This window comes from Hemicordylus capensis, chromosome 5, assembly GCF_027244095.1.
Source record: "Hemicordylus capensis ecotype Gifberg chromosome 5, rHemCap1.1.pri, whole genome shotgun sequence".
Lineage (NCBI taxonomy): Eukaryota > Metazoa > Chordata > Lepidosauria > Squamata > Cordylidae > Hemicordylus > Hemicordylus capensis.
This window is the reverse complement of record NC_069661.1, coordinates 91,128,186-91,143,771: the sequence shown is the minus strand read 5'-3', so window position 1 is coordinate 91,143,771 and position 15,586 is coordinate 91,128,186. Positions and strand designations below refer to the sequence as shown.

The window sequence follows — 15,586 nt, the reverse complement described above, 5'->3', positions numbered from 1 at the left end:
TGATCCTTGGTGAGTATCCAAATTACAAACACCTGAAAGTCATTCAAGGCAGATGTTGGGCATGTGTTTAAAATTAACGTTAGAGCCTAGCCTTGCTTCCTGCAGGGGATAGAATCTTGATTGCTAAACAAGTAAATCCAGTTGGAGACAATGGACTGAAAATTGCATTGGAGGCTGGCGGGGCCTGAGAAATCTTTCCAGTAGGTCTATGTGCCAAGATGAAAGCAATCAGAAAAGCTTGCTCAATGTCACAGAATGAAACGAATAATTATTTAAAGTTGCTTGACTTGTTCTGTGTTGCCAGCTTGCCTCAAGCCCATCATGACTCTTTTTGAGAAAAATGTTTCCTGACACTCTTTCACATGGTTACTGCTTATGGTTTCCTTCTAGAGCAGGGATAGCCAGCCTTTATATCATTTTGAACAGCTGTCTTCTACTCAGTCAGGCCATTAGTCCATCTTTCTCAGTATTGTTTGCAGTGACTGGCAGTGGCAACGACTCTCCAAAATTTCAGATAAAGATCCCAGCCCTACCTGCCAGGAACTGAACCAGGGATTTTCTGCTGCCACTGGGATACAGCTCCTCTTGTGTCACTATTCACCAGACAGTAGTTTGGGGGCAGAAATATAGTTTAATTCACAAAATGGCCCCTCACATGTGATTGGGTTCCATAATAAAGCAGGTGCCATTTACAGGGCTGGCCTGTCCACTAGGCAGACCTAGAAGGTTGCCTAGGGCACCATTTATAGGAGGGGTGCATAGTGCCAGAATATAGCACTGCCAATTATTCTTTCTCTCCCTCTTGTGCAGTGAGTACAAGAATGTTAGATGTGACACTGCATCCTGCTCCCCAAAGGGCCTCCGCATTCTGCACCCCAAAATATAGCCTCCATTTTTCATTGCACCTCAACCCACAATAAACCGCTAGTCTCATAAGCTGCACTCCTGCTTGTGAATACCAACTGCCAGCCTCAGCATTCATCTCCAAAAAGAAGTTTATTTGTTATTTATTTGATTTCTATACTGCCCTTCCAAAAATGGCTCAGGGCAGTTTATATTAAAAAGAAATGGGCTCAGTATGGATTTCCAAACTAACAGCAGCATCTTTTCAGCTCTGAAGTGTGAGAGACTTGCACCCATAATAGACTGGGAACTCCTACTGTATCTTCAAACCAGCTCAGGCTAGACATTTGCTGGTTATTCGTGCTGGCTGGTCATTGGATCTTGGGAATAAGCAGCCTCCACAGCTTAAGTTCAAACGAGAACTTTGAACTTTGCAGCTGGAAGGGCGCTAAAGCCAATCTTTGCCTCGGGCATCAAAACCCCTAGGACCAGCCCTGGCCATCTAGCAACGAGAACTTCCCACTTGTGGAGCATATGCATTCAAGTATAGCATTACATACACTATAGACACATACAATTTGTGTATTACACAGGCAGTGCTTACAAACTTGGAAAGAGGGTTGTGACATGGAAGTGTGCACTATAGCTATTTCTTACAACATGGAAAAGATTTTTCTTTCTCCTTTTTCAGTCATAAGGAAAGCTTGTTTTCATCCCTTGTTAGGGCCCAAGGTCATTTATAATTGCTTAAGGAGTTGGCTGTGACCTGTTGGGCGTGCAGCAGGGAAGCAGCTTGCCTAGGGAGCAAGAGGCTGTTAGTTCAAATCTCCACCGGTGTGCTTCCCAGACTGTGCCTAGTAAATATATATTTGTAGTCACCTATATCGGGCAGCCTCACCTTAAGTGGCTCAGCGGGGAAATGCTTGAAAAACAAGCAGAAAGTTGCCAGTTCGAATCCCCGCTGGTACTATATTGGGCAGCAGCGATATAGGAAGTTACTGAAAGGCATCATCTCAAACGGTGCGGGAGGAGGCAATGGTAAACCCCTCCTACCAAAAGAAAACCACAGGGCTCTGTTGGAGCCAGGAGTCGAAATCAACTTGGCACATTTTACTATATTGGGCAGCAGTGATATAGGAAGGCGCTGGAGGCGGATGGTCACTTCAGAGACAATGGCAAAAGGCATCATCTCATACTGTGCAGGAGGAAGGCAATGGTAAACCATTCCTGTATTCTACTAAGAAAACTACATGGCTCTGTGGTTGCCAGGAGTCAACACTGACTCAACGGCAGTCTTTCCTTTCCTACTCGTTGGTGCTGTCTCAGTGTCTGAAACAGGGGTGGAGCTGTAATTGTATACACAGGTTCCAAGAACCTGTGCACAGCTGCCAACAGGGCCACAGTGCTCACCGTAATGGGCACCCCTTTTCTCTCTACCTCATTCATAGTGGCAGCAGCCTCCCTGAGGGAGCAGCCTGGCATTTAGCCATCACTGCTGCTGCACGTGGCGGGGAGAGAAGCAGCAGCCTGTGTGCATGGTGTAAAGAGAAGGGGCACTGCAGGGGGAGGGACTCTACCGTGTTTGGGGGCGGGGCAGGCCACTTATGCCCTCCCTGTGCTACTGGTCTAAAACAGGATGCACAAAAAGTTGATGTATGGTTGATTTGTGAATATTCTACAGAAATTTGAATTGTTGAGTTAGGTATGGAGTAAAGATGACAAAACTTACCTTGTAGGGATCAGAAATGGTATGATCAGAACAAATAATTTCCTGTTTAAACAGGCAAAGCTTCTCTCCTCAACGAGCTAGAGCATGTATGTGCTTCAGAAGTCTCCAGCTGCACTTTCCGAGTATCAGGAGGCAAATTTTATTTATTTATTTATTTAACATATTTTTATACCACCCAAAACTTACATCTCTGGGCAGTTGACAACAAAGTAAAAACAGGAAAAGTAAAACATTAGTTAAAACCAAAACCAAAACACAAAGTTAAAACATTACAATTTAATTTTTTAAAATAATATTTTAAAACAGTATTAAAACTATTTAAACAATATTTAATTAAAAGCCTGGGTGAACAGATTATTATTTTATAATAATTATTAAAATGTTTATACCGCCCTTCCAAAAGGCTCAGGGCGGTTTACATTAAAACACCATTAAAGTCAGTTAATAATTAAAACAAAAATTATAAAGCATAAAAACAATGATCAACAGTTAAAAACATCATAAAACAACAATTAAATAATCAAAACAATTTAAAAACAAGTTTTAAAAAGCTGAGAAAGCCTGGTTGAAGAGATGTGTTTTCAGGTGTTTTTTGAAAATTGCCAGAGATTAGGAGGATCGTATCTCAGCAGGGAGCACATTCCACAATCTCGGAGCAGCAGCCGAGAAGGCCCTTCCCCAAGTAGCCACCAGACGAACCAATGGCAACTGCAGACGGACCTCTCCTGATGATCTAAATGGTTGTTGGGTTCATGACGAAGAAGACGTTCTCTTAAATACTCAGGGCCCAAGCTGTATTTTGTCTGGAAACATATGGGCAGCCAGTGTAACTGCTTCAATACAGGAGTAATATGGTCTCTCCTAGATGACCCAGAGACCAGCCTGGCTGCTGCATTCTGAACCAACTGTAGTTTCCGGACTATGTACAAGGGCAGCCCCACATAGAGCACATTACAGTAATCCAGTCTGGAGGTTACCAGCAGATGTAACACTGTTTTGAGGTCATCCATCTCAAGAAACGGATGCAGCTGGCGTATCAGCCATAGCTGATAGAAGGCACCTCTGGCCACTGCCTCAACTTGGGATACCAGGGAGAGCTTTGGATCCAGAAGCACCCCTAGGACTGCATACCTGTTCCTTCCGGGGAAGTGTGACCCCATTCAGAACAGGCAGATCAAACCCATCTCCCGAGTTTTGACCTTGCACAACGAGTACCTCAGTCTTATCTGGATTCAGTCTCAGTTTGTTATCCCTCATCCAGCCCATCACTGCCTCCAGGCAGGCATTTAGGAAGATTATGCCCTCTCCTAATGATGTTGACATGGAGAAATATATTTGGGTGTCATCAGCCTACTGATAGCACCCTGCACCCAATCTCCTGATGATCTCTCCCAGCGGTTTCATGTAGATGTTAAACAACATTGCAGACAATATGGAGCCCTGAGGGACACCATACAAAAGTTCAGATTTTGAAGAATAGCAGTCTCCAGGGGACACCATCTGGAACCTGCCCGAGAGGTAGGAGAGGAACCACCACAAAGAAGTACCTCCCAACCCCCTCAAATGCTCCAGAGGATACTATGGTTGAAAGTATTGAAGCTGCCGAGAGCTCCAAAAGGACCAAGAGAGTCACACTTCCTCTGTCAATTCCCAATTGGAGATCATCCATCAGACCGACTAAGGCAAGCTCCACCTCATAGCCTGCCAAAAAGCCAGTCTGAAATGGGTCAAGATAATCAGTTTCCTCCAAAACCAACTGGATCTGGGAAGCCACCACCCTCACAATTACCTTGCCCAGCCACGGAACATTGGAGATAGGCCTGCAGTTGCTCAACTCTGAAGGACCCAAGGTAGGCTTCTTCAGAAGTGGTCTAATAAGTGCCTCCTTAAGACAAGATGGCATCCTGCCTTCCCTCAGAGAAGCATTTATAATCTCTACCAGGCACTCTAGAACCACCCTCCTGGCAGATAGTATAAGCCATGTTGGGCAAAGGTCAAGAGAACAGGTGGTAGGTCATATTGTTCCAATCAGTTTGTCCACATCCTCAGGATGGATGGAACTGATCCAACCTAACCACACAAGAGGAGTTGCTAGACACCTCCAGTTCAGACACTGAAGTAATTGTGGAGATGGAGTCTAAGTCAGCCTGAATACAAGAGATTCCCCCCCCACACACACAAATAATTCTATTTGAACCCTATTGAAATACCTGCTGACTTGGCAAAGAGGCACCTTTTAACATGGTGATTATCTTTATTTAGCAGGGGAGAGTAACTGGCCCTATCCACTCCCAGCACAGTACCTAGTGACTGTTGCTGGTATCTATCATGTTTCTTTTTAGATTGTGAGCCCTTTGGGGACAGGGATCCATCTTATTATTTATTATTTCTCTGTGTAAACCGCCCTGAGCCATTTTTGGAAGGGTGGTGTAGAAATCAAATAAACAAACAAAAACACATCAGAGCGTGTAACTGATGGTTCCAGATTCCGATTCAAGGGAGGAGGGGCACATACTATCCCTCTTACAACCCTGAACAACTCTGCTGGATGAGAACTTGCGGATGCAATATGGGCAGAAAAGAATCACTTCTTTGCCGCATATATTGCCTGAGCATAGATCTTCAAATGTGCTCTATGTAGCAATCTGTCGGATTCGAGCCAAATCTTTCTCCACTTGTGCTCGTCGTCTACCTTGCTGCTTCAGCCCCCATAGTACTTCCGTATACCAAGGGGGCAGTTTTGAAGCAGGTTGGAAAGGATGCTTAGGAACTATTATGTCTACTGAGTTTGCTGTTCCAGTTCTCCACAGGGCATTAACAGGATCTCCAGCAAAGCCAACACTAAATCCCTCCAAGGCTTCTTGAAATCCTATTGGATCCAATAACCTTCTCTGGCGGATATTCTTAATAGGCCCCACACCCCTGCGAAGGTGGGAAGCGATTGTGAGTCCAACCTTAACCAGATGGTGGTCTGTCCATGGCAATGGGGAAATTGCAGGATTCCTCACCCACGGAACACCACCCTGATCAGAGTGAAAGACCAAATCAAGCATGTGACCAGCAATATGCGCCGGTACCGAGACCACTTGGGATAGGCCCATAGTTGTCATGGCCACTATGAAACCCTAAGCTGCCCTGAACAAATTGGTCCCAAAATGAACATTGAAGTCCCCTTCCACCACAAGCCTGGGAGACTCCAACACCAAGCCTGAGACCAAGTCTGTCAGCTCAGTTAGCGACTGTTGAGCAGCAGGGTGGTCAGTACACCAATAGAAATCCCAGTCTATCCCTGGTCCCCAAAATAGAGTACACAGATTCAATATGGTCTGACACTTCAACAGGGATCCTGGTAAAGGAGAGGTTATTCTTATAGACCACAGCCACTCCCCCTCCCCCGCCCATGGTCCCTCAGCTGCTCCTCAACAGACTACCCTGGAGGAAGAAGCTGGGACCACACTGGGCCCCCAGCCAGGTCTCTGTAATACATGCCAGGTAGGCACCTTCACCCAGAATCAGATCATGGATGGTTTCTGATTTGTTCTGGACTGACCTGGCATTACAGAGAAGCAAGGTGAGGTTCAAAGGCTGGTTGGCACTGCTCCCCAAGGTCAAAGAGCTGGCAGGACAGCTGGAAGGGGAAACAGTTATTAGGTTTCCAAGTCCCCTTTCCCTGTAATGGCCCACTGACCTGCCAACATTACTTCTTCTGTTCTCCACCACCACTGGAATTGTCGTCCCATGATCAGTGGATATGCCCCGTCTCCAGATAAGCCCAGACATATTTATAAGCAGAATTAAAACAAAACCACCCAGGACCCACCCACATGTGCGTTATTGGCCAGGAAGCCTGGCCCTCATCCTCACTGTCCCCCGAAGTGGCTCCCCCAAAGGGACGGGCCCACCTCCACAAGCAGCACCCTTTCATAGGCCAGAGATGACCACCCTGATCAAATGGAAAGCAGGAACTGCTGAGTCACTCCTGGGCCCCGATCCTGCAGAGCAGCCACAGACAGAGGCCACAGCCCCACAGGTCAAGCAGGGGGCTGGCGGATGGTCCCACCCTCTCCTGTAGGCAGGCACTCAACAGCAGTAGCAACAGACAGCCAACACTAGCCTCTCATACTGGGGGCTGTCTGAGAAGCAGGTGATCTATCCCTCTGCTGCAAGGCTTCTGCAAAATGGCTGTTTGGAATTTGGTAGGGTGTATGTACCTTAGGTGACCAGAACAACAGAGCTCCAATTTCTCCGAAGATAACACATGAAAGATCCCTCTCGTGTTTGTACCAGTTTAACTATTACAGCTTCCCCCAAACTATCCTGGGAATTGTAATTAGTGCAGCTATTGAGCTGTCTCTGCTAGAAAGCCTCTCACAAAATGAGTTTCCAGGGCTCACTATGTGGAGGAAATGCATCTTTAGGCAGCTTAAACCTGCAAAGGCCCAATTGTCATGCAGACAAGATATAACTTGTCACACAGAAAAGCTGCTTCTGCTGAAATCCATTGGCGTAAGCATATCCAGTTCCCTGTTGGAATCTGGCCAAAGCTGTACACATGTGCTAGGAAATCTCTCACCTGCTCTGGCTCACTCACCAAAATAAACCTTATAAAACAGTTAATGATGAGTCCATAAGACTATTATAGAACTACTTGCTAATCTGCCATCAGATTAAGTTTCTAATCATAATTTGCCAGTGATTAAGGTTGTAATCCTCTGAACGCTTAAACTGGGAGAAAGCACAAGTGACCACGAGAGAACTTGTTCCCAGATGCCTAGTCCTATTGTATGTTCTAGTTCAACTAGACAACCAGAACAATACTCACTTCAAATTGCAATCAAATATGCCAGTTAATATACATGGTTTACAGAGCTAACAGCCAGATGTGCAGAATGCAAGTAAGGGGGGAAATGAATGGGAATGATACATAGAAAATGTAACAACATTTAACTCTTTGTAGGAAGTTGAAGGCTCACACTGGACAGAAAAAGACAAGACACTTTCCCCATTTTCTTTTAATTGGAAAGTGATCAAGAACATGTTAGAAGTACATTCTTAATACTGACTCAACAGTACAGAAACATTCATAGTTCATTAACTACTAGAGAAAAGGAGAGCTTTTATTTTGAAGCAGTGGTGTCTAGGGATGTGCACAGAACCAGTTCAAAGGTGGCAGAGGCCTCCCTTTAAAAGCGAGGGGAGGGTGCACTTTCCCCACCTGCTGCTTCCCCCCGCCCCCAGTGTCAGTTTTTTAAAAATCCCATTGGGTCTGCAGCATACCTCCCTGCCGCTCCATTGCCCTCGTCTTCCAGATATGACCGGAAGTCGCCAATGTGAGTCGGTGACTTCTAGTCATATCTGGAAGACGAGTGCAACGGGGAGGCAGGGAGGCACGCTTCCGACCCAATGGGCTTTTTAAAAAACTGACACTGGCGGGGGGGGGAAGTGTACCCGCCCCCCTCTCTTAAAGGGAGACCCCCGCCGCCTTAGAACCACCCCGCCGTGGTTCTGTGCACATCCCTAGTGGTGTCAGCCTTTTTAGCAAGTGTACCATGAAAGTTAAATCCAAAGTCTCAGATGGTGACACTGTCATGCACACACTAGTCCACATGTAGCCATTCCCTTTGCTTTGATGTGACGTGATTTCACCTCTAGTCTATTTATTTAACTGAGGAGCAGCCAGAAAATATTGGCCTCATTGTGGCACAGCTAGGAATGGCATGAGCCCCTCTTGCTTACAGCATCCATGCTCTTTTTTTTTAAAAAAAAAAGAAAAACCACACACACGCGCAGCAACTACAGGGAAGAGTGCCATTGCCATGAGGTTCAGGCAGCGTGCTTCCTCCATCACCACAGTTCTCTCTAAAAAGTCAGAAGGTACCTTATCTCGTGTGTGTGTGTGTGTGTGTGTCTTAGTTTCAGGAGAGGATTGCAGGGTTAGCACAGCTCCTCTATTTAAAAAACGCAGCAGCCAAGACAGCTCTGTCATGCTCTTGATAGCCTGAGGAGAGTGCTGCTACTGGCCACTGCAGGGCCACCTTTTGCAGCTGCAGGAAAAAGAACCAGGAGTCTTCCTTCAAGGCTGAGGGGGAAACAACAACATGCTGCTGAGGTAGCAGGTAAGCAGCATGGCCACCACCGGGCTTGGTGGTTCAGTTTTATTTATTTATATTCAAAAGGGAGTTGGGGTACAACAATCCCAGGTATGCTCATTACTGAACAAGAGAGGACTTTACTTCCGAGTAAATATGCATAGGGCAGGACGTAGTCTAAAAACGGTGACAACTGTTCTAGCACCGGGAAGCAGCACGGAGCCAAAGGTAACTGTTTCATTCACAAAAAGCAAACATTTGAGAGCAAGGAAAACAGGATGGGAAGTGCTGGTCTGTAGCTGGGACTGCAAGTAAGTTAAAGGCCTAGAAGCCCATCTCATGGGACAGTGCACGTAAAGGAGATTCTTGGCAGAAGCATTGCTGCTGTGCTTTTCCCCACTGGAGAGCATCTGTCCGGAACAGATCTTATTCCACAAGCAAGTGCAGCCCTCACCAGGGACTACAGGGATCTTTACAATCCCTCACGTAGGTCTCGATATGGCCATCATCAACCTGCATCAGTGTTGTCGACACAGTCAGCTGAGGGGGAGAGAGAGAGAGAGAGAGAGAGAGCAAGGATAAAACAATGTGATGAACTTTAATCATTTCCCCCTCTATTTACTCAAGGTATGTTAATGCAGTAACACAAACGGAACCTGAAGTGGATTCCATGCACAGGTGATACTTTAGCTCTCGGCTGCAGAATGGCAACGGCAGTAGCATCACCGAGGGCAGGAGATTCTCATAGTTGGGCCAGCCAATGAGGGAGAAGAAAGTAGCTCTCCAGCCCACTCACTACTGCTCCCACAGAAACCTCTCCAACTTGCTTCCCCACTCTAGATACATGCACAGGTGCTTATTTCTTGGGCCCCTTCTTCTTTCTCTCTCTTCCCTTGTGTCCATTTGCTGACTCTCTGTGTGTGCCCCTCCAACTGCCATTGGCCTCTCCTCCCTCCTGCAACCCCACACCTTGCCTAGCACTCTGGCTCAGAAAGCCTTAGAAGGCAGGGGATTTGCTCCTTTGCCTTGCAAGGCTGTCAGAGCCTAAGCACAAGCAAAGAAAATTTTCTCTTCCTCCACGCCATGAACAAGAAATGAACAAGGAGATCTTCCTTGCTGCCAGACAACCTCCAACGATCAAGGAGCAGAGTAAGGGCTTGAACTTGTGCTCTATCGTCTTGCTGCTGTGGAGCCCTGGCAGGGTTGAGGGCAACAGTTGCAGAGGCCTCTTCTGCCCTCTCTTGGGGGATGTTTATGGAAAAGTATACACACAGAAACACAGACATTAAGTTTTCAGTTTGTTTTGTTTTAAACTGGGTAGTGGGGAGTATACAAATGTGTTCAATATTCTTTAAAGCTCTGAAGGCTGAGAATATCTGGTGCTCAACACCACCTTGAAAGAAAGAACAGGGATTCCCTCCCCACCCCACCCAGCAATGCTTGCAGCAACACACCTTAGCTAAGGAACCTTAGCTTAGTGCTGCAAAGTGGGAGTTACAGAGGGAAGTATGGAGATTGCATCAGAGGGCCAGTTTATACATTCAGCAGAATCGAGTGGTAAGGCATTTGACTATGCCATGTTAGGCTGTGCATACACACATGGGATTGTGTTTCCTTGGCTGCATGTAATTAGGACGTTTTATATGGAGAGGGAGAGAGAGCGAGAAAGAAAGTTACCTTATTGAGCATAGGGATTGTGGAGAGAACATTGTATATAGTTGGCAATGAGATGTTCTGGGAGGAAAAAAAGAAGTCCAAAGTTATTTGAAGGCAGAAACCAGAGGACACAGAGTCAATGGTAGCAGTTGCTATATCAGTCTTCAGCAGCTTTAATCATTCGGAAAAACAGCAACACTGATTTCTGCCAAGCAATAATGAGGCTGAGTGTTCCCTGACAGGTTCAAGAGCCAGTGTGGTGTAGGGATGCGCAGCTTCAGCCCTCCAGCTGTTTTTGGACTAAAACTCCCATAATCCCCAGCCACAGTGGCCCATAGCCAGGGATTATGAGAGCTGTAGGCCAACATCTGCAGAAGGGCTGAAGTTGAGCAGCCCTGGGTTATAGTGTAGGACTAGGAGTGGGGGGTTGCCAGATTTGGCTTAAAATAAGCCAAATTCTGGGTTACGGCCCATTTGACCCACGAGTATACCCCTTAGGTACTGCTATTATTTTTTGTCTGTCGAGTACAAATCCCCATTCAGCCATGAAACTCACTGGGTGACTCTGGGCCAGTCACATATTTCTCAGCCTAACCCACCTCTCAGGGTTGTTGTGAAGATAAACATAACCACGTATACTGTTCTGGGCTCCTTGGAAGAGTGGGATGTAAATCCAAGAGAGCCAGTGTGGTGTAGTGGTTAGAGTGCTGGACTAGGACCAGGGAGACCTGAGTTCAAATCCCCATTCAGCCATGAAACTAGCTGGGTGACTCTGGGCCAGTCACTTCTCTCTCAGCCTAGCCTACTTCACAGGGTTGTTGTGAAAGAGAAACTCAAGTATGTAGTACACCGCTCTGGGCTCCTTGGAGGAAGAGCGAGATATAAATGTAGTAATACTACTACTACTACTACTACTAATGATGATGATGATGTAGTAAAAGCAAATAAAAAATAATCTTGATGCCAGATAACTGCAGGCCTGACCGTGGCAAAAAACTCTTTGCTTTATTTTCTTGTTTTATAGTACAGCAGAAGGGCTAAGAGACTGAATCAGGAAATCCCAGTTCAAATCTTGCCCCTGCCTTGAACTCACTAGGTGGCCTTGGGCAAGTACCATCTCCATTGCACTTCCAACATGTGGGAATATTACAGAGACAATTTATGTAAAGCATGACGATGTGTAAAATAAATGCTAAGAGCAAGAACACACCTTCAGTGTTACATGTGACTGCCCGCACCCCCAATGAAAGTATATTTGACAGAATACGGAGTTGTTACACAAGTTGCAAAACTAGTTAATGGCCTGGGTAAAATGACAAACCAAAGCTGCCAGAGCTGGAAAGACAGCTTGTTCCCCAAAGCTAAGACAAATGATTCCAGTTTAAAATATGGAAAGAACAAACGCTAGGCATCAAAAAGGAAGGCAACTTTGGTAAACACAGTGCTTGAACTATTACAAGATCTTAGTTGTTCCTGCCAGGGGTGGAGTCACCATTGCGCGAATGGGTTCAAAGAACCCGGGCCCAGCCCCAGCCACGCCCCCTGCATCTGACATCCGATGCAGGGGGCGTGGCTGGGGGGCTGCCAGTGGCGAGCTGAACCAGGGCTGGCGGCGGCTTCCCTGCTACACTCTTGGTTCCTGCTGCAATGGATCTAGACTGCCATCCTGAACCCAGGTGCATACACAGAGTGCTATTCAAATGGATGGACGTAACCACCCATAACAGGTCACTAGGATACATCATCATTTAATAGCTCTACCTCTTGCTTTGTTTCGTTCATGCACACCATTGCAGGGGTTCTCCGGTTATCCAAGACAAGAGGCTCCTTCCAACGATCGTAATTTGTTTCCAGTACATACCAAATGCCTTTGGGTACATCCAAGCTTGAAATAAAGGAGAAGTAAACATCTTAGGATGTACTAGTGCAATTTTTACCAACAGAACTCAAGTGCTTAAAGTGGAGCGCCCACAATGGACGTGAGAGCTAGAGTTGCATAGTGGTTAGAGCGCATTGACTTGGACCAGGGTTCAGATCAAGTGCTTAGCCATGAAACTCATGGCTGACCTTGGGCCAGCCATTCTCTCAGCCTATCCTAATTTACAGGATTGTTGTGAGGACAGAATGAAGACATGGGGGTGGGGTGGAGGGAGAAAAAAAAAAATCTTTGTACTCTGAGCTCTTTGGAGGAAAGGTGGGTTTTAAGTGTGAAACATGCAAGCAATTTTATATGAATAAAGTAAAAGCCATTTAAAATGGTCACCCCAGCCCTGCCAAGAAATGCATGTGCAGAGATCACACTACAAAGGATAAAGTATACACCCAAAAAAAGCCCATGCAAAGAGACTAGTAGTACCGCGTGTCAGCCTGTGTAGGTGACTTTGTAAGCTCCATTACATGCAAGAGATATTACATGCAGTACGGGAGAACCTCGTTACTCACGGGGGTTCCCTTCCTCTCATACTTCAGTAAGGGAACCATGAATAAATGAAACATTATGGCTATGGGGGAAAGGGGTTAGGTTCTAGGGTGGATGGAAAAATTAAAAAAATATCCGCAAACCGGCCCAGAACTTACTGTGGCGTTCTCTGTGGGTCCCCCTTGTGTCCAAGAATGCCCCCCAAAGTAAAAAATGCGTTGAAAAACCATGGGGGAAAGTCCGTGGTTTTTTGTTTTTTTAAAAGAAATTAGTGACAAAATGGCTCCTTGAGACAAAATGGATGGAAGTGACCTCCATGGTCACTTCCGGCCCTCTAGGAACCACAGATACGTGGGCTTTGATCCTATTGTATCCGTGGATTCTGCAAACGGGTGACTATTAGACACCCAGCAGATATGCGGAATGGCGAATAGTGGTTCTGTGAATAATGAGGTTCTCCTGTATAACTTTCTCATCAAACGTACTTACTCCCAAATGTCTAAGACAGCAGTCCGGGAACGTGTAATAATACAGCCTTCTCCAGATTTGTTTCCTGCCAATATGAAATAAGCTGGAGCCAGTAGTTTTGAGGAAGCCAGTTTGTCCTTTGCATCTTCGTAACTGTATGCAACAACAGAAACCGTGAGATAGGCAAGAACAAACAGGCAGGACATGCAGAATGCAAAGCTGACTCATACCGAATCTTTCCTAGTACTCCTTTCACAGCAGCTTCCAGCTAGTTTGGGAATGTACAACAGGGACTAGTGTGCAAGAACCATCTAAAGCAGGGGTTCCTAACCTGTGGTATTCCAGATGTTGCTGAACTACAACTCCCATCACCCCCAGCTACAATTTATTGTGGCTGGGAATGATGGGAGTTGTAGTTGAGCAATATCTGGAGTACCACAGGTTGGGAACCTCTGCTTTAGAGGCAAGAGGCAAGGATCTCCTCGGTTAAGGAGCATGGGTGACATTTCATGGAAGATGGATGGCCACAGGAGATTCTCTGACAAGCTAGGGAAAACAGAGGGATCCCAAAGAGTAGCTGTTTATAAATACTTCCTCTGCTGACATCCACTACATGCTCCAGGCCAAAGGCTGCCAATTGAGAGACCTCCTAATGCTATACAAGAACCTTTGAGGCTGGGGAAGGACGGACTTTCTCTTCCTTGCTGCTTTCCATATGGCACAGCATAGCCTTTATTTCAGTCTTTGACCAGCATAACAGCAAAATAGACAAAAACAGTTCAAACAATCTACTCCTACAGAATAATAAAAAGTCTCTATAAAATTACTTAGTATAATAAGTATTTATTTATCTATCTATCTAACTAACATATTTTTAGACCGCCCAAAACGTACATCTCTGGGCAGTTTACAACAAAGCAGTAACAAAAGTTAAAACTATGAACATAAAACTATATATAAAAGTTAACACTAATAACAGAATGACACTGAGTATAGAGCTATCAAGACAGCAAAAATATGCAATTGTCCAGCTTTTGGGAGGAGGAATTCTCCAAAGTGACCTTTCACAGTGAATTAGAGGCGTGGGTGTTGCCTCAGAGTTGGGGAGGGAAGGAAGTTTATTCACTCCCTTCCTTCACCTATCAGTGGGAGCCAAAAGCCTGAGCTCCTGTCCGGGAGACTGTCAGACCCACAAACCCCATCCTGACTGATCTGCTCATTCTCAGCAGCCTCTGCCTTAAATAAATCCCTGCATCTCGGATACTCCTGGCTGCTTTCGGCTGGCTCCGCCTTCTCTGGCCAGGCACATGTCCTGGACACCCTATCCCTGGCCTCCTAAGGGGGCTCATTCCCCAACTCCACACCCTGGAGCTGCTCTCCTGGCTATTCCCTCTCCGCCAAGCTGCTGCCTCTTGGGTGACACTTGCCACCCCCCAGCAGCTGTTGCACATCTTTCTGAATCCTCTCTGGCTTCTGAAAGGTAATTGCCGGGGCTGTCCTGGTGTCTGGAGCCCCCGGCTTCTCTTAGAACTCTACCAGCTGGCTGGGCACACCTCCCTGTCTCAGGGAGGAGGGGAGGAAACCCTGACAGTAATTAATTCAGAGCAATGCTACATCTCATACCATATTGTATTCTGTACTATGTATGGCAGCAACATACATATAAGCTTTAGAATATTTAATTCTTAATGAGCTCCAAATGAATTTTGCTAGCTAAAAGGCAGAATTTAGTCACATTATAGGATCTAGAGCAGGCCTGCTCAACTTCGGTCCTCCTGCAGATGTTGGCCTACAACTCCCATAATCCCTGGCTATTGGCCCCTGTGGCTGGAGCTTATGGGAGTTGTAGTCCAAAAACAGCTGGGGGGCCTAAGTTGAGCAGGCCTGATCTAGAGTCATTCTGATCTGCTAAGAGGAAATTTAGGTTAAAGGAATCAGTACAGCCTGGATATGAACTAATATCTGAAGAAACGAGTTTATGCTGAATATCATGATAATAGTGACAGTACAAGAGTACAGGAGCCGTCGTTTCAATCTCACCAGAGCCACAGGGGCAAATACGCTCTCCATATGGAATTCTTTGATATCTCCCTTCCATCACAGCTGTGCACAAGGCATTGCATCGGGCCAATGTCAGGGCTCTGTGGTACTTTGGGACTGTTAGCTGGTTTAAATAGTTGGCAGGGTAAAGCTCAGAATCTGATTGCCCAAAAAGACACCAATTGGAATGGAGCCTTGATCAATTTGCTGCTCCATATCATAAATACTTTCCCTTATTTCCACCCTGGTGGCGCAGTGGTAAAACTGCCGCCCTGTAACCAGAAGGTTACAAGTTCGATCCTGACCAGGGGCTCAAGGTTGACTCAGCCTTCCATCCTTCCG

General features: G+C 46.1%; 1 protein-coding gene across 3 annotated transcripts in view; it reads right to left on the bottom strand.

Annotated features, from left to right (window-relative positions):
• Positions 1 to 7,569: 7,569 nt before the first annotated feature.
• The window catches only part of ASAH1 (N-acylsphingosine amidohydrolase 1), a 32,597-nt gene continuing 24,580 nt past the window's right edge, over positions 7,570 to 15,586 (bottom strand). For all 3 annotated transcript variants that reach the window (XM_053254515.1, XM_053254514.1, XM_053254516.1), the window contains exons 11-14: positions 13,226 to 13,357; positions 12,079 to 12,202; positions 10,339 to 10,395; positions 7,570 to 9,201 (exon numbers count right to left, since the gene is read on the bottom strand). In XM_053254515.1, coding sequence (XP_053110490.1) covers positions 9,112 to 9,201; positions 10,339 to 10,395; positions 12,079 to 12,202; positions 13,226 to 13,357 — 403 coding nt within the window. In that variant the 3' untranslated portion in view covers positions 7,570 to 9,111. The remainder of the gene's footprint in view (positions 9,202 to 10,338; positions 10,396 to 12,078; positions 12,203 to 13,225; positions 13,358 to 15,586) is intronic.